This window comes from Pagrus major, chromosome 17 (assembly GCF_040436345.1).
Source record: "Pagrus major chromosome 17, Pma_NU_1.0".
NCBI classification, from domain to species: domain Eukaryota; kingdom Metazoa; phylum Chordata; class Actinopteri; order Spariformes; family Sparidae; genus Pagrus; species Pagrus major.
The window spans coordinates 23,116,452-23,135,038 of record NC_133231.1 but is presented as its reverse complement, the minus strand read 5'-3'; the positions used below and the strand labels follow the sequence as shown (position 1 = coordinate 23,135,038).

The 18,587-nt window shown below is 39.7% G+C and overlaps 1 protein-coding gene across 1 annotated transcript; it reads left to right on the top strand.

Annotated features, from left to right (window-relative positions):
* Window positions 1-2,375: 2,375 nt before the first annotated feature.
* sh3d21 (SH3 domain containing 21) lies at window positions 2,376-17,004 on the top strand. The gene is made up of 17 exons (XM_073485456.1): window positions 2,376-2,464; window positions 3,230-3,387; window positions 3,503-3,560; window positions 4,692-4,801; window positions 5,256-5,346; window positions 5,422-5,483; window positions 5,567-5,606; window positions 7,057-7,151; window positions 7,854-7,955; window positions 8,332-8,383; window positions 12,275-12,325; window positions 12,416-12,533; window positions 13,695-13,863; window positions 14,640-14,720; window positions 14,860-15,056; window positions 16,433-16,496; window positions 16,619-17,004. The coding sequence occupies exons 1-17, from the start codon at window positions 2,461-2,463 to the stop codon at window positions 16,649-16,651; spliced, it is 1,485 nt and encodes a 494-aa protein (XP_073341557.1). The 5' UTR covers window positions 2,376-2,460; the 3' UTR covers window positions 16,652-17,004.
* The last annotated feature ends 1,583 nt before the right edge of the window (window positions 17,005-18,587 follow it).

Below are 18,587 nucleotides of genomic sequence, written 5' to 3'. Positions count from 1 at the left end.
CCTTGATGTCTTTTATTGTTTATCTTAGGTATAAGGGCAATTCATTTATTATTTGACTTGTCACTTTACGCCATCCTTGTAGTTTACTCATGGCAAACAAGCGGCTTGATGCATGTCCACTAGTTTGACACCAGAGAGACACTGAACATACAGTTCAACAGTATAGTTCATCAGGTGAATAATCGTCTTGAGAACAAAGGCTCAACTGCTTGTTGTAACTTTAACTTAACAGCTTTGTTTACTCCAAGAAACTATGCAGCAAATGAATGTACACACATTCATCAGTGAGACATACAGCTCATTCCCAACTAACTATACCCACAACATTTGTTTCACTTTTTGTATAAGTGAATGCCCCAGCTAAAAAACAATTCTCCATTTGCACCATTATATGTGTGTCATGTGTGATATGGCCAGAATTTTAGTTCAAAACAAACAAATGAACTAACATTATCAGCATAATGAAGAAACAGCAGCTTTGATGTGCTAAAGAGGCCTATGTATACTGTTGTGGAGATGTCTACTCAAGTTAGCATGCTAACCAGCTAGCCCTGGCCTGTCATGTCCGGTAATACCACTTCGAACTTCAAGAGCCGATAATCCGATAGCCCCATAGTTTCAGCTGGGATATGTATATGAGCGGCAAGTTTGCTACTAACATACAAATAAACTCACTATATGTCATGAAACACAATATTTTTACACCTATTTTAATTACGAAACTGAATATAACCATACTCCAACACTAAGATGAGCTCGATTGCCTTGTTAAAACACACTTCATTCAAAGTCGACATAAACAACATTAAACTCACCAAAACAGTCTTGGTTTGTCTTTCCTCAAGCACCTTTGATTTGGTTGAAATAAATCCTCAATTATCTGAGTAGGAAAATATTCTAGCTATAGACGCCATTTTTGCCCAATATTGATGCTATTTCCGGTCCGTGTCACAAACTCACCGGTTGAGCCGAGCCCCATTGCCTGCAACCACTAGCTCCGGAGCTAACTGAAACAATTAGCTAACGGCAGTTACCTACAGCCAACGATAGCGAGCAAAGAGTATACTGAGCTCTCATGAAGCGAGAGGAAATCCAGCATGCACTCCTTCTGACCCAGAGGAGTGCTCCGAGGCCTCCAGTCCATAGCTTTTTACCCCGCTGTCGCTGTCTTCTACAGGTTGTCTACAAGTGCTTATTGACAGTGAATTACTAACTTTACTTTAGATCGCCCTCAGTGTTGTCAAAATGACAGACAGCCTTCAGATTTTTCCATGATTGTAGAAAATTTCAGTCAGTGACGGAAAATATTCAGTTAACGCAACCTCTGGGATACATCACTGTATCAGTATGTTCACATAGCAAGGATCCACAGGGCAATGAGGTTATGTAAAGTTTTGAAACGGAGGTAAGAGGATATTAAATACAGCAATCTCTTAATTTAACTTGCCACTATCAGCATGTAGGTTGTGGTTTCCCATAGAGTCGGGTATTTTGAAAAAACACGCAAATAGTGGAAGGGAGGAGAGCGCTGCCTGAAATAGGCACCCAATGGCATTATTATACCTAAAGTTTACATCCTGTGAGTCAGACTAAGTAACAATCAACAGAGTGGGATGAGGAAGTACTTGACTGGGGGAGTTCTCCCAGTCTGATGCATTAGCCTAATGACCTATATATCAACTCGAGCCAGAAAAAGGGAAGAAGCCTGAGTTACTAGAACAACTACAGCCTTTATGTGACAGAGTAGCCTACATTTATATCTTAATGTAATATGTTTTCTGTTACTCTTTCTTTGCCCTGTCTTATTTTAGTGTGTGAAATTCAGTCTTGCGTAGCCTGGTTCTGCTTTCTATAAACAGCCAGCCACTTCGCCTGAAGGGCCGTACAAGAGCATCGACATTAAAGACCCACGCTAAAAACAAACTCTTCCCAAGGAACATAAAAAAGGCATTGAGTTGCAATTTCGTCCAGTGTGGGAATATATGAATCAGTGCAACAGACGGTGATTGTGAAGTGTAATTGTGCTGCTTGTGAATGCTGACTTTCAGTTCAAATATGTTCATGGCCGCAGACAAACAATGTTGTCATGCTCCAGTTTAACACTCACTGATTATGAGCTCTGTTCTTTCACTATAAACCTGTCTTACCTGTTCGTCTCTCCGATTCCCTCCCTCCCTCTCTCCTCCTTCTCTCGCTCTCTTGCTCTCTCTCTCTCTCTCTCTCTCTCTCTCTACTGTATGACCCATCCTACTCCTTGCTGTTAACTTGTCATGACTAGCCTCAGGAAAAGTTGCTCAATGTTAATGTTTGACAAGTAGGAAGAAGGGGCCTTGCCTGCCATATCGCTCAGTCTCAGACGAGACAACCGCACTCTCTCAGTTCTCCTTCCACTCAAAAGTTTGTTTACTGCTTTGTGAAGGAATTACAGTTAAATCCGGAGGAGACAGACAAACAGACAGCATGGGTGAGTCAGCTTTACGGCCTGTTCTTAGGTACTAGTAGATTTTCTTGATGTTTTAATCTTCTCAGCTGCCTGTTTGCTTGTATTCTGTAGGTTGTTTTGTGTGTGCACAAAATGCTGTTGATAGTATTTTTATATGGCGCACAAATAAACTAAAGCAGTGGGACATACCCGACACCTTTGCATAATGTAGACTGAAGTGTTTGTGTTTTCTGGAAAATCTTATTTTTAGTAGGCAATTAATGATTACTTTCATTGTCGATTATTTTCACGATTAATCGTTTAGTCTATAAAATGTGAAAAGAGCCCAAAATGGCATCTTCAAATTGCTTCTTTTGTCCAACCAACAGCTCAAAACCTGAAGACTCTTTGTTTACTACCACAAATGACAAAGAAAAGCAGCAAATCTTTACTTTTAAGAAGTTGGAACCAAATGTGGAAGCAAATGTTTGACATTCTTGCCTCAAAAATGACTGTAACGTTTGGGCCTGCAACCAGAGACGTCTTTATGTCAGTCAGTGCTGAAAGACCTACTAACACTGGCAATACTGGCATGGAATATATGTTTTTCTACTTGTGACAGAAGAGAACTGTACAGTATTAAGTGTAATAATCGACATTTGCTCAAAGCACATATCCTTGGCTGTCCTCCACTTCTTCGAGGTTTGTCTTGGTTCTGAAATGTCAGGACACATCACTTGTGAAGCAAGCACACCAGCCTCTGTGTAAAGAATCTAATTTTCTGCCCCATTTACGGCTGCACTGTAGAGGTGTTGGTGCTGATCGACTTCGAGGGCACCATGGGAGACGAGATCACAGTGAGGGCGGGGGATGTGGTCAAAAACGTCACCAAGGCCAGCGAGGAGGGATGGCTGGAGGGCGAGCTGAGAGGAAAGAGAGGCATCTTCCCTGCCAACTTCGGCAAGGTCTGTTAACACCCCACAGCCAACAGTGTTGTACTGTCACTGTGCCGTGTGTATATGTGTGTTCATGTTTATCTAGTGTGTTAAAATGTGCCCCGTTTTTGGTTTTTCATTTCAGGAGGTGCCAGTCTATTTGATGGGTGACAGCAAGAGGGAACCACGAAGCATCAGAACAAGTACAATGCTCAGTCTAAATTCTCAACACTTTATTTTTCTTCACTGTTAAATGCTTAGAAAATGGAAGGTCAATGCACTCTTTGTCCATGATGTTTTTATTCTAGGATTATTTTGATTGCTAAATTCAACTGGACTTCTGTAAATGTCCATACACACAATATTTTGGATACAGGACCTATGAGCCGATACTTGAAGATAAGACAATTTCTTAAAAGAAAATCATAACTGTTTTGTCTGCATACATCTGCTCCTAAATTGAGTGTTTAAAAGGGGCAATATGTAACAATTTTAGTTTAAAACATTCGAAAAGTAACCAAAATTATCAACAGAATGTGAAAAAAGTAACAATTTGGACTTTATATCAACGACGTCTCTGTATTGTGTTGAAGAGATATCTACATAACTTAGCATGCTAACCAGCTAGCACTGGGCCTGAAAATCTCTTTCTCCCAGCTGTCCAAAGCTCCTGTGCTGGCGGTGTAAATACCAACACTCCCCTGGTTTTCCAGCTAGCTACATGGCTAACTGTGCTAACAAGCTAACAGTAGCTACAATCATGGATAAAAGGATTGCAGTTAGCAACAGTTGGTATGCTGTCGCCATTTGTTGGGATGAAATCAAGCTGGCCAATTGTTACGTATTGCACCTTAAATGAATTTAGAATAGAATAGTAGAAATTGCACACTGTAGTATGAGCCCCTTATCTGAGCTCAAAATACATCATGAAAATATTTGACAGTGCCATTTAAAATCAGGTTGGTTTTTGTATTGTAATTGTCATGGTCTAAAAAAACAAGTGTTAAAAATTGTGGTCAGTGTGGTGTATGCACCCAGCAAGACAGTGCAGCGAGCAAGCTTACTGTAAATATATGATACCACATCCTCGCCACAAAAAAAGCCTGATTATAATGTCTGAAAATGAAGCCGATAAAAACAGACAGTGCCTTAGAAATGGGATTAGACATGTTATGTGGTGAATGAGTGCCAAGTGCTTTGCAGTCTTGCTGAATTGACTACTCTGCCTCACACCATTATTGAGCTGCGGTTTCTCCATCAGCATTACCAGCAGATACTAGATAGAAACTTTACATTGGTCTGTTGACGTGGCTGCTGATTCTTTGTCTCTCCAGCGAAAAGGATGAAACAGACGAGGAAATGCGAAGTGGCGTTTGCCTACAATCCTCTGAATACAGACGAGCTGAAGCTGGAAGTTGGGGAGACTATAGACATCATCAGAGAGGTAGAGTCCTGTCTCTTATCACTGCTCAAACACTTGAACATTTGAACTCGAATAACCACACAGTGCTGCAAAGGAATTGTGATAGCCGACTGTTTAGTTGCCTTAAGCAAGGCATTTACCTCCTGCTTGCTTTAGCTGCTCAGTATCCAAAAGCTTGGCATTGTATGTAAATCAAGGCATTGGTGAAATGTTTGCTCAGCTAATCTTCATTGGGTAAATAAGGTATTCATTGATTCAGTGGGTATTATAATCTCTTTGTATTCGACCACCAGGGTTACAAAGCAATACATGTGAATTGATTGGAGTAGTTCTGAGTATTGCCATCAAGTTATCAGAGATCTTCAGTAGACTGATGGATTGTATACTAAGTGTGAGTACAGTCATGTTGTTTTTAAATGTTCTCTCACACACTTTCCTACTACGATCTATCTCCTCGATATCGTCTTCACAACAGATTGAAGATGGATGGTGGATGGGACTGAAAGATGGCAAAATTGGGGCATTTCCTTCAAACTTTGTCAATGAAATTTTTGTTTCACCTAAAGGTTGGTAAAGTCATTTAATTCCTTTTTTTCTTTACATGTAATTCAAAGTAAACTTAAAACTAATCTTTTTTGCAGATGGCAAGCACAATGAGGGCAAAGCGAGACCCAAGCTCACTGATGCAGTGTTCAATAAGGAGGTCTGTAATGCAGAAACAACTTTCCTGAAACATATGAAATGCTTATCGTTGATTTAACGCACTCTGTTTTTGTCCACATAAAGAAATCGCAAAGGGCCAGTGTGAGGAACAAAGGAAAAAACGGTGAGTTCAAATGTTTTTTTAAATGTCATAAGCTTCTGTTAAGCATTCGCTAGTTCCCAAAATATTTGCACAATCGTGGATTAAAACCCTCAGGGGGATTCCCTGACTTTAGACACAGTTTCTATTTTTGAACACCTTTTCAAAAGCAACCAGACAGGTCTATTTATACACACCAATAACATGTGACAAGTGGTAATTCCTGTACTTTTACCTGAATGGTTTACGGGTGCGGCCATTTGTAATTACTTTAAGGTAATGCGGCTTGTTTAATCACTGAACAGAGAGTTAAGACAGAGTGGAACATCCTTCAGGGATCAAGGTTTACAACTTTTATCTCCAGTTTATTGTCACCTCTTTCCGCTTATTCTCTGAGTCAGTAACGTGAAATATGATAAAGTGAGTCATCAATCATGGAAACTAGAGCCTGACCGATATGAAAATGACATCAGTGCACTGAAACAGTAAACTTCACTGCAGAGTTAATAATTAGTTTATAGTTAATACGTTTTCATCTAAGCCAACCCAAAGTGAGATTCCAAAAAATTTGGGACACTGTAAAACATAAATAAAACAGAATGCTGTTTTGGCACATACTCGTCATTGAAAACAGTAATAAAATATTTGTTTTACCCAGTGTTTCCCACACATATATTTTACTTGGGCTGGCCGTCTAGGTATATTAACAGCTGCCCAAGTATATCTGGTGACCCATTTTAGCATTTTTTACCTTTATTTTTTTTTATCCGTCCAAGAGAAGTATGCCATCCGCGATCCATTATCTTGGACAATCTGTTCTCGGTCTTTCCTTCCCGCCTACTGTCAATCACACATGCTCTGCAGAGGGAGACACTCCCCTTTATCACATCCCTCCTGTAAACACCGATTGTGATACAACCTCTCCTATGTTGGCCTACTTATGCCATTGTTTTGTACAAACTTGGAAGTGCACCTGGCTGTTGCGATGTTGTTCAGTGCACGTTGGTGGTTTTGTTTTTTCAAGACTTTAGAAGCATTAGCTGAGTGGGCTAAGCAAAAACAGTGTTAGTAGTATTCACTCAATAAAGTTGCTAACCTAGATCTTCATGAATGAACGATGCACATTACCAATCACTCTAAGAGCAAGGACTAGCGTCTTGTTACAATGAAAAATGCCGGTTCCTGTAGGTGACAGGATGTGCTGGATGTCACGGCCCCGATATGCTTGTTCTGAATTTGATGCCAGCAACATGTTTCAAACAAGTTGGGACTGGGGCAACATAAGACGAGGGAAGGGTTACAAAAACCTGTTTGGGACATTCCACAGGTAAACAGATTAATTGGTTACAGGTGATAGTATCATGATTGGGTATGAAATTGAAGGCTCAGGGTACCAACTTGTTTGGAATCGGGGATGTGCTATAATGTTCAGGTCCAATTTTACCATATTATAACTTGTACTATGTCCCCTCAGTGGCAGAGTGTTGCCAAGTCATGTTCGACTACAAGGCCAAAGCGGAGGATGAGCTGGATATGAAAAAAGGAGACGTCGTTGCGATACTGAGAAAGGTTTGAGCATGTTGTCTTGTTATTTTCCCACATTGTTTAGAACATGTTTTCCCATGATGTCATGCTTTGAAGCAGAATCATGAACTCCTCCGGGTCCATTATCTTTTCTTACAAAGTACTTGCAGGTGTTTCAGATTGTTTATCCAGTCAAACCAGTTGTGTTCCTTTCAAGGAAATCAGCTGACACAGTGCACAAGATTCCACCCATCTGATTTAAAGACACAAATGTGGCAATAAAATTAGAGCCAAAACATCTGGTTAATTTTATTACCAGTCATTTCCTCAATCAGTTGTTCAGTCCAGTGTTTCCAAAAGCTATCCTCAAATGTTAATGTGAATGTCAGAAGATATCCTGTTTACTGCCCTGGAGGATTTAAGAAACCGAAAATATTAACATTAAAAAAGCTGGAATCAGAGAATTTGGGCTTTTTTTTAATTACTCAAACCAACTGATCCATTATCAAAATAATTGGCGATTAATTCAGCAGTTGACAACTAATTGATTGATTAATAAAACATTGCAGCTCTAAATAAAACTGCATCATAGGAAAAGATTTTTTGAGATACCTTCTTAGAAAACACGATAATAAGGCAGCAGCGTCTTACTCGACCTTTTGGTAACCTCTTGTGCAGCAATTTAACGTCCCAAAGGACTCTGCCGTCTTTGAACTTCTGATGTGTCTCTTTAATCTCCATGTGAAGGAAACAGAAGATGAAGGCTGGTGGGAGGGAGAGCTAAACGGACGCTGTGGCTTCTTTCCTGATAACTTTGTCATGGTGATACCACCGGTGGACAGTCTGCAAGTGAGTGGACTAAAACACAGCCTCGAGAATATCCCTGTTGGACTGGACTTTCTCCACATTCAAGATCTGACAACTGCATTGTGCTACCATGAATCCATGGACATGGTTTATAGTAATTCATATTTGCTTTACCTTTTTTTCACTATTTTGAAATGTTTCCTAATGCAAAGTAGCTGCAGCTGGCTGGTATTTGTCTCACTTTAGCAAGTCTGCAAGCAGCATGCAGTGAGTCAGGCTTGTCCTTAACATCCTCTGTTTTGGAATTACTCACTGAAAATTCCCTGAGTGGAAAGAGTGTGTGAAATAGAGATGCTTTCAGTTCACAAGGGGGACGTACTTGCCAACCTGTTTCAGTTTTCCGTTTCTACTCCTCTAGTCTGGGACCACAAGCCAACCGCCTGTGCGCAGCGTCGACAAGAACCCCTCAGGTAAGAGAACAGCGTGTGTGCTGCATTGATCAAACACAGCAGCACAGAAACAAACACTGTTTGACAGAGTGGGGAGCTACCAGGCTTCATGTTGAAGAGGTTCTCCTCTGACTCACGACGTCTGGCTGCAGTGGTGTTTAGCCTGGCAGTGTGCTGGCAGTCTGGACTGTGATGGAGTGTTGTTTAAGCAGATGGAGAAATTGGCAGTGATTTTGGTTGGGTTCTGCATTTGGTATAAAAGCAGCCAAAATGGCCTCCTGATCAATGTCATTATTTTAATGTGCTGCTGAAGCAACTCGAAGCCCCTTAAGAATGTTTCTCCAAATTAATTCACTAATTTAGCCAATTATACATCTGTTTCCTCCATTTTCATCTATGTTCATTTACTCAGTGGTGGAGTACGTTAACTCAAGAGCTGCATTTAATAGGGCTGGGCAATTTATCAATATTATAACCTTATCGTGATATGAGACTATATGTCGCCTTAGATTTTGGATACAAGTGTTGTCTTTTCCTGGTTTTAAAGACTGCATTACAGTAAAATGATCATTATATCCACATTACTGATGATTTATCAAAAATGTCATTGTGTTAATATTTTGTGAACAGTCATAACCCTAAATCTACAATATTGTTGCAATATCAACAGAGGTATTTGGTCAAAAATATTGTGATATTTGATTTTGTCCTAGCATTGAAGTGCTTTTGAGGAGATTTAAAAATATCAAGATATATATTGTGTTTCAAGATATTGCCTAAAAAAATATGCTTTGAAAATAGAAGTACAATTTGGATATTCGTGTTCGTTAATTGAGTAATTTCATTTAATGCTACTTTATGCTTTGTATCCACTACACTATATTTATCGGACAGCTTTAGCTACTAGTTGCTTTTGCTTTGCTCAACTAATAAATAAGGGCCATACGGCCAAAAAGTAATATCCCCATCCCTCTAATCAAAATCACGATTTAAACTGCAATCTTTTTTCTCAGTTTTTAAATGCTTTAGCCAGACATGAAATAGTGTACACATTTCTCCATTAAAAACATTAAGACACAATATTGCATTAAATAAATGAATTAATTTTTGACTCAAATTCCTTAAGTGCCATGTTGCTGCCTATAACCCCCATTGTATTGTCATCCAAGGAAGAGCTACTTGAAGTAATTTGTCTGGCCACCATAGCCATTTAGTTTGCTACATTACTGACTGGTTTGCTCACATGGCGCAGATCTAGACAACGAGGTTATGTGAAATGTTAAAGTAAACATCAATGCATCCATAGCTGTAATAAAGTACACCATTCTGCCTATGAGTACTTTCATTTTTAATATTTGGTATATTTTGATGCAAATGCATTTTACCAGTACTGACAAGAGTTATGCTAACATGTTCCCTGCAGTGACCTTGTGCTCGTTAAATAAACCTTACACAATGGTGCGTCACAAACTGACAGTCTGTTCAGATGTCTTGACAAGAAGTGTTTATCGAGTCACGATCCAAAAGAATCCAGATAGGGCAGACTTGTTTAACTGGATCCACACAAGTTTGGTGATCTCATTAACGCGGAACCCACCCACAAAACAAACATAAACATCTTGTTGTAGCTGCAGTGTGATATCCTATCTTGTACAGGAAGACAGTAACAATTTGTTATTGTGCTGCTGTAGATTTTGTTAGGTTTGTGATCAACTTTGAATCACTGCCGCGAGTTGTAGGGTTTTTCTTGTAAAAGTTTAGATTTTTCCAAAATTTTTTACATATTGCTGTCATTTTTCTTACTGTTCTCACAGTATTAGAAGCCAAAATTATACTCTTTTCAGTGTTGTGGTTTAAAAAAGCGCGAACGACTTAAGCCTTTGAAACAAGACGATGTTGAAATCAAATCTGCGAGTCACACAGAGCAGGATGTGGCTTCTTGTCAAGGTTCAGCAGAGGAGTGTTGCATGTGGTGCAAGATGCACATTTAGTCATTTTTTTTACCAACAAAACAAAAAAAATGGCAACGTTACACTTCCATACACCAAATTCAATTATTTGTCGTCAAACAGGCAGGTGAAACAGTTTCATACAAAGTGCTCGGCTACTTAAAGGTGCCACCTTAACTAACTGCATATCAACACGGCCTCATTTTTTGTGTATGCCACAACATTGCTCTCATCGCAGCTTTTTTTTTTCCACACAGTATCACTCACAAGAATTGCACAGGAAGTCTCACACTCAGTTGGGGGATGGTTAGACTGGTCATGTGACACAGTTCAGGAGTCTTGGAGGAAACACAGGGGGTGGGGAGGGGGTGTGGAGGAGAGCTATGTCACAGAGATTTTCACAACCAGCACAAGAGGCAACACTTGAGCTACTGCTGCTGTGTGGATGGTTTGCTTGAGAGGGAATGTTGCACAATGCTTTGAACACACAAGGTAGGCTTCCTGTGTTATCATTCGGTCTGTTATGCATCTCTGAGTCCTAAGTGTTATGCAAAGTATTGTATTTTTTTTTTTTTTTTTTTAGGGCTATGCATTAGTACAGTTTGACTTGTGAGTTGTGTTTATATATTACTTAGCAGGACTGTTACCAGGTTCCTGAACCTCTTGTGTTTGAGATAAGCCCTTGACTTGCATGGCAAACAGGAACCTCTCTCACATTACATTCAGTTCACTGAGGCTGCCTAATTCAAACATCTATTCTCTCAGTCTCCAAGGCAAAGTCCTTTCGGAGGCTGTATTTTTCTATGAGCAGAGCCAGAGTGACTGTCCCTGATGAACTTGTTGAGACCCTTGGGAACTGTAACTGCAGCGCTATTGGATACAGCTGTGACCTGGTCTGCTCCAGTGATGTACACAACTTCGCCTTCCCACGCAACTGCTCATAAACTAGATTATAGTTTAATTAAAAGACCAGAAGCATTTTTTCTCCACCACATTAAACAATAATACTTTCGGGGGTAAACAAATGCAAATCCTTCTGTTTGACTAATACAATAAGCCAGCAGCTTTTTACTGTCAGTTCCCCCAAGTGAACTCAATGAACCAATAATACATTAACCATACAGAACAGGCGATGGATAGAGTGCATTTGTTACAGCAGAGGCTGCACCTGCATGAGATGTTAAAGCTAACGTATATCGGAGGCAGATCTGCTGAGCAGGCATGCTCCTTTTAGAAACAGCCTACTACATATTCATTTTGTTACACACAATAGCATCAGGGCTGCAACTAACAATTACCTCCATTATGGTTAAATCTGCTGATTATCTTCACAATTTATTTGTCTAAAAAAATGTCGAAAGTTGCAAGCAAACTCCTACACACTGTCTAACTTGCAAAAATACATTTCTGATCTACTCGTCCCTCTCCTACACACACGTCTTATGAAATAGATGTGTAGTATTTTTCTATTTTGTCTTTAAAATGTCAAAAAAGAAGAATGTGAAAAATGCTCAACACATTTTCCCAGAGCCCAAATTGACATCTTCAAATTACTTATTTTATCCAACTAACAGTCCAAAACCCAGAGAAGAAAGAACAGCAGAAAATCCTCACCTTTAAGGAGCTTAAACCAGCAAATGTTTAAAAAAAATTTTTTGCTTTAAAATGAATTAAATGATTAATCGATTATCAAAATAGTTGGTAACTAATTTTCTGCTACGACAGCTGGGAAATGACCTGCAGATTGAGAGCACCTTCATAGTAGTTGCTGTGTGAAACTTTTTGATAATTAATCAACAGATTCAAAGTGACAATATTTGTCTGCGAAAATACCAGTGTAGGATGTCTGCGCTTCACTGTGCGCAGCAACTTCCTCATTTCATGATAACCAAATAAAATACCTGTAGTCTTTCATCTCAAATGCATCTTTGTGGTAATGGTTCATTCACTGCTACTTTTTCAGTGAAGCCAGCGGCCTCAGCGATGGAAAAAGGTGGTCCAGCAAAGACAAAAGGTATATATGGCTTTTATTATAATTGTAAAATTATATGCGACACATCCCTTCAATTATGTTGTGGAGTAATGTTATGGATCTGCTTTACAGATGATAAACCAGAGGTTAAGGACCTGAGAAGCAATCCTCCAACCAAAGTCAAGCTGCCAACCCTCCCCAGGCCCAGCCCGCCTCCAGTCAAAGACAAACCCAACAAGCTTTTAGCCAAGTGAGTGAAAGCATCCCTGTTGTTGTGTCTCACGACGAATCTTAATGCAAACCCACTGAAGACTTACTAGAGAAAAGTCTTCCAACTCAGGGACATGAACTGTGATTCATTTGCAACCTTTCCAAAGTAAAAAGGCCCTTAGGAAATGTCAGGAACACTTTCTCCTCTTTGGTCTGGCACCGGGAGTGGCGCCTTTAGATTTTAAAGGTTTTGGTTGCTGCCACCGGTTGCCATGGTGTCCTTAAAGAAGAATGCCAGGATGCCCGACCTTTAGCGGCTCATTGGAAACTCTGGGATGAGTCAGATCGGGCCTAAACAGACGAGAGCAGCCCATTTCCTGTTTCCTGAGCAAAACACACACACAAGCAGGCACACACACACACACAACTGAGAAAACAAAAACAGCCCTGTCTTGAGGGGGCTGCTAATGGAGAAGGAGCTTTTTCTGAAGATTGTTTCCAAGCAAATGCATTTGGAAAGGATACTTTTCCAGCTTCCATACAAATACTTTTACCTCAAGGCTGATTCTTTATATCCCTCATATCAGATCTAACAAATGCATAAAGGTTATTGAAGATTTCTGCCATCACTGTATACGAGCTATAAAAGTGAAACATATGCCAAGGGACTTCAAGACTGCAAGACTGCAGCTGCCATGCTCTGCACCTGCACACATTTCAGTTTCAGAAACTGGAAACCACATTTAAAGTGTTTTTTTTCCTTTGAGAATGTGAACAACATCCTGTACATCACCCACGATGCCACCAGGCCTGTCCCAATAACTACTTTTGTTAGCTGATACATTGTCCTAGAAATAATTGCAATAAACAATGCTATTATCACTAAAGTAATGATAATACAATATACAATAAAAGTACATACTTTCAAAGAGCAATTCATTTTTATTTAATATTATTCTGTTATTTGTTATTAAGGATACTCAATGAATAACAAACATAAATAAGATAAAACCACACAACCAAAACGATACATAAAATAGGCTCATGGGCACGCTTACAAAAACTGCGAATAAACAAAGCGGGCAATATTGAGGTCAGCAAAAATGATTGAGGTCATGCACATAAGGCGATAATTTTTTTTTAAATTAAATTAAAGTTGATATAAATTTAAATCTTTCTAAAATGTTAATCTTTTTTTCAGTAGAACCAACGGTGATGTGGCTCCTGTTTCAACAAAACAACCAGAGGAGAAAGAGACCGACCATTTTGATGGAGTGGATTTTCAAACTGAAAAGCTGAGTCATCCCACAGCAAACAGAGCCAAACCCCCGCAGAGGAGACCACCATCAGGCCTGGTCACAGCGATCCAGGTTAGTGACCGACTTGCACTGATTTATGCTTGAGGTGTGACCAGTATAGAAGTGAGAAGTCATATACTGAAACCTGCCAAACCACATGAGTAATGCTTACCACCATTTCTTTAGATGACCTTTGCAACTTGTGATTATGACTGCAACAATGAGGCAACTCCCTGCTTTATCTTGTGCGTACTTGCCACATATAAGTACGAACATTTTTGTCAATGGAAGAAACACATTTAGAAGTACCTTGCCTTTCAAGGTCCATTTGGTGCTTCGGTGGCATGTTTTCTGCACTCCAAATGTTGTCAGGTTATTTTCAGCACAACTCATATTTTATGAGTGATAAATACTCAAGAAAGTCCTTTTCTAGGCTCTACTACTACTACTAAGGTACAGCATTCATCATTGTTAGAGAGGAAGAAAAAATCATTTCTGCACTTGCACTCTCAATAGATCAGAATGCAATGTAGACACGAGATATGTTTGAACAAGAATAAAGCCTTAGTGATAAACACAAGTTTTCATAAGTCGCTCACACGCCAACTGTACACCCATAGCAACAAGTTCTGTCCTGATCTCTAGGGATGATCAAAAGTCATTCTGGGAAATTAAGAAGATAATTCCTTGAAATATCCTCCTGTGGTTTGTACAAAGCTGCCCCAAAGACAAACATAACAATATACAATTGGCATAATACAGGCATGTGAGTTCTTAAGGCAGGGTGTGAGGATTGACTGATTGTTAGAAATGTTTGACTTTAAGGCATGACTTACGTTCCTTTGCAGGCCCAGAATGTAACTGACCAGACAGAACCAGAATTATTGCCAAAAAAGTTCCAGACAGAGAAATGGCCTGGCATGCAAAAGGTTTGTGTTGTTGACTGCTTCAGTAAGGACCCCCGGTGCATTTTACATTTCACTTGGATGCGGAAATAATTTAATCTTGAGGCCAATGAAGTTCAGTGGTCTCTACAATATCATGCATTTATCATTTTATTCATTGCAGAGTACAGAAAACCTTCTGCCATCACCTGCAAAGCCTGATCATCGGCCCAGGACGCCGCCTCCTGTTCGACCAACACCACCCAAAGTAGTTGTGGATGGCAGAACTGTGACGCATAAAGAAGAGCCAACTATGGAAAGCCTGCAAACTGAGATTAAAGAGCTGAGGATGGCCCTGGAGCTGCTACAGACACGACATGAGTGAGTAGTACTTGTAATGTGGGAATGTTATATACTTAAGATGTGTCAAATACGTAGTGTAACTTTTACTTAACTAATGTACTTATTTTAACCCAAACCATCATACATTCTTAAACTCAACCAAGAAGTTTTGACATCTAAACCCAGCTCTGGCCAATGGTCATATATATCTTTTTGGGAATTGTCATATACGTGGATGTGGGAGTCAGTTGACCTATTAAGTCATTTAGGTATGACACTGTGTTGCTTGAATCACAGAGGCACTTCATAACACTCAAGTTCCCCATCTTACCTAACTAAGAAAACACATAGACAGATACTCTTATCCCTAATGAATTTCTGGGGGTGTTTAGGGACACTAGCACACACAGGAAGTGACTAATCAAAACCTTAGACAGCAATACAAGCTGTCTACTAAACTTAAGCGTTCCATTGTGGGAAGATAAAATGGATTTGATTTAATATGACACATCACCAACATGACATGCCACGCCATTGTAGACACGATTTCAATCAGAGAAGCGCACTATCTGTCTGGAACAGTTGGCTTGTCAGGTTTGAGATAGCGTACCTATTCACAGTCAGCAGTCACAATATTTAAAAAAATGTTCTGTGAGGTTATCTGTAAGATAATCTTTCATTCCTCACAGTGATACAAGCCTGCAGAAAATCTGTTGTGATCTGACATTTGTTCTCAAGATGACGGGAAAGTTTCTTATTCTCGCCTAAGATTTACATCTTTGTATTTAAAGCTGCTGTTGAAGATTTTTTTGGCCACTTGCGGGCAGCAGAAACGAGTTGTAAACACAACTTTGACATACTGTATAATCACATTTTTCGTTAATATGGCGAACAGTTGCTCATGTTCACTCACCGGCAGTTACAGAACAAAATTATCATTCATTTGGAGTTGTTTTTCTGGCCTCATGATGAATGTCAGTCCAATATTAACTCTTTAGCTGCTAAATGCTTGTCGTTATCTGTGTCCGTCTGTTGGTTGGTGCATAGCAGGTAGTGTACAGAGAGTTTTCAGAGCTTTTCACTGATAACAGCTGCCTTCTGTGTCCAAAAACAAAGCTGCGAGAGCAAACAAAACAGTAACGCTGTGGGCTGCACAACACAACTCTAAAGCTCTGTAAAGCTGAGGAGAGCTGCAGATTTTGGTGATAACTCTCCGTAGGTTCATCACTACGAGCGACCCCTTTCTCATCGTTACAAAATTATGAATTATAGCTGCTGTTAAGAAAGACATGTTGAATGGCAAACCTCCAACAGAGCGATCAAGACCTATTAGTTTTATTCATTTGACTTGAACGTCTTGACCTACATAGTTATGTCTGCAAACTCCTCTTTTTGTGTCTGTCTCTTTTGATCAGGCGAGACATACAGGAAGTGAAAGAAGAACTGAGGGAGGAGAGAAGCAAACGAATGACACTGCAGGTCAGTGAGGCATGACTTTAGCTTTGCATTCATTTGCACTGCCGCAAGAAAGAATACAGAAGTTGCGGATCCCAAGATCATGACTTTGGTATAACTGACTGTTAAATGTCTTTCCCACACAGGAGGAAATGCACAGTTTCAGGATGAAGCATTAATCCCAACACAGACTGTGACCGGGCTGGCTGTCTGACACTGTGCCACGCAGGCTCTCGTACTGCAAATTTAAACAAGATGAACATTTTTCTGACGTGGAATGGGGATGGAGAAGACAAGCGAGCCCTCCCACTGAAAAATTAAAAAGTATAGTGGGACTTTGGATCAAGCTAATCCTGCACTGGACTAGATAAACTTGATCTTTGAAAAGACTTTGAACTGATGTACTGTTAAAATTTTATATTTGAATGCTGGAAATCACAAATATTTTAGACTGAAGTGGGTTACGCTTTGTTGCAAATTTTTATTTTACACTGTTCTGTCTCAAGAGTCACATCTATTAAATTTATCATAGGATTGACTGTACTTTTAACATTGGATGCCTCAGCAGAAAATGTAATATATGCATCTGTACATAGGAGGAAATATTGTAATGTCTTTTGCAAAGACCTATAATACAGTTCTAAGTCATCCAAAGGGGCATTGTTACCTGAATGTTAATAACTAATATACTACTGTCAAAAACATGGGCTGACATGCAGGTGATTTTTGTCACCAGATTGTAACGCTGCGTTAATCCACTGGGGGGCACTATATGATAATTATACATAAAGAGAAGTGTTAAGATTCTCAGTGAATGCTGGATTAGTGGAAGTGACCTGGCACCAGTGACCTCATGTTAGAAAACAGATAATATATTTTATTAAGAAGAGTAAATGGCTAATGTTAATGAATCAAGCTTTCATGAAGCAAAACCCTAAAAAACTGTTGTTGAATCACTTCAGCCGTTTTAACAGAGTTCGTGGTCAACTGCGTTTTTCTGCAGTTAAGTGGAAAAGCCATCCTGTGTCACTCAGAGAAAAACTGACTCACTCTGAAAACTCTGAACATAGTGACTCATCGCGATGGATGCAGAGAACGTGGGAGAGAATTAATGAGAAATTCTTTGCACCCACCAGAGAGCTATTTAACTGCCATATTTGGATCAGTCCAATCTTCAGAGGAAGGCGTATAGATTTGGTTTTGGCTCCAAATGGTGGCAGCGGCGGTGGTGGTAGTAGTGGTGGTGTGCTCCTGTCTAAGCCTACTAGTGTTGCCCACTGGAGAGCACATCTGGACAACATCTGGAGCTCATCAGGGACCGGGTGCTTCTGAAACTGCCATGGGAACATACTATTTTTAAATACTGTGTTGAATAATGGTCATTAAGGGCACATTCCCTTGTGGTCAAGGGGTGAAATAAATGAAACTAAACAAACAAAGGATCAGTTGATATGGAGACGGTTCTGACTTTTTGAATGACACGAAAAAAACAAGATTTTTCTTTTGTTACGGAGGGAAAACTGCAAGGATTAATCAATTAGTTGTCAACTGCTAACTAGTTTGAGTAAAGCCTTTGATTTCAGCTTCTTAAATGTGAATATTTTCTGGTTTCTTTATCCTTCTATGACAGTAAACAAAATATATTTGGGTTGTACAAAAAAAACAAGACATTTGAAGACGTCATTGTGGGCTTTGGGAAACGCTAAATGACATTTTGCACCATTTTTCATCATTTTATAGAACAAATAACTGGTAGATTCATTGAGAGACTAACTGGGAGATAAATTGACAAAGGAAAATAATCACTAGTTACAATAATGTCAGTGATACAGGTGCTGCTTAACAGTTGGGAGTAGTGAAAGCTGAGTGTTGACAACTGAAGCAGTTTGGAGCTCAGAGGTCAAAAACCAAAAAAAGCCCCTCTGAGTTAAAATTAGAAACTGAACTGACGAAGAACAGTTCGCCTCTGTCAAAAGAGAAAAGGAGCTGGACTGGACGGATGCAGAAAGAAATCCTTTGAGTGATGGCCTCATGGCAAATGGAAATAAATCTGCCGCATATTAAAAATGCTGTTTTAATATGGAGCCTTTTAATGAGGAGAATCATGAGGCTGTC

Coding starts and splice junctions, on each gene's coding strand:
- sh3d21 (XM_073485456.1), top strand. Junction 12,326..12,415: donor TGGTCCAGCAAAGACAAAAG/GTATATATGGCT, acceptor TCTGCTTTACAG/ATGATAAACCAGAGGTTAAG. Junction 15,057..16,432: donor CTGCTACAGACACGACATGA/GTGAGTAGTACT, acceptor TCTTTTGATCAG/GCGAGACATACAGGAAGTGA.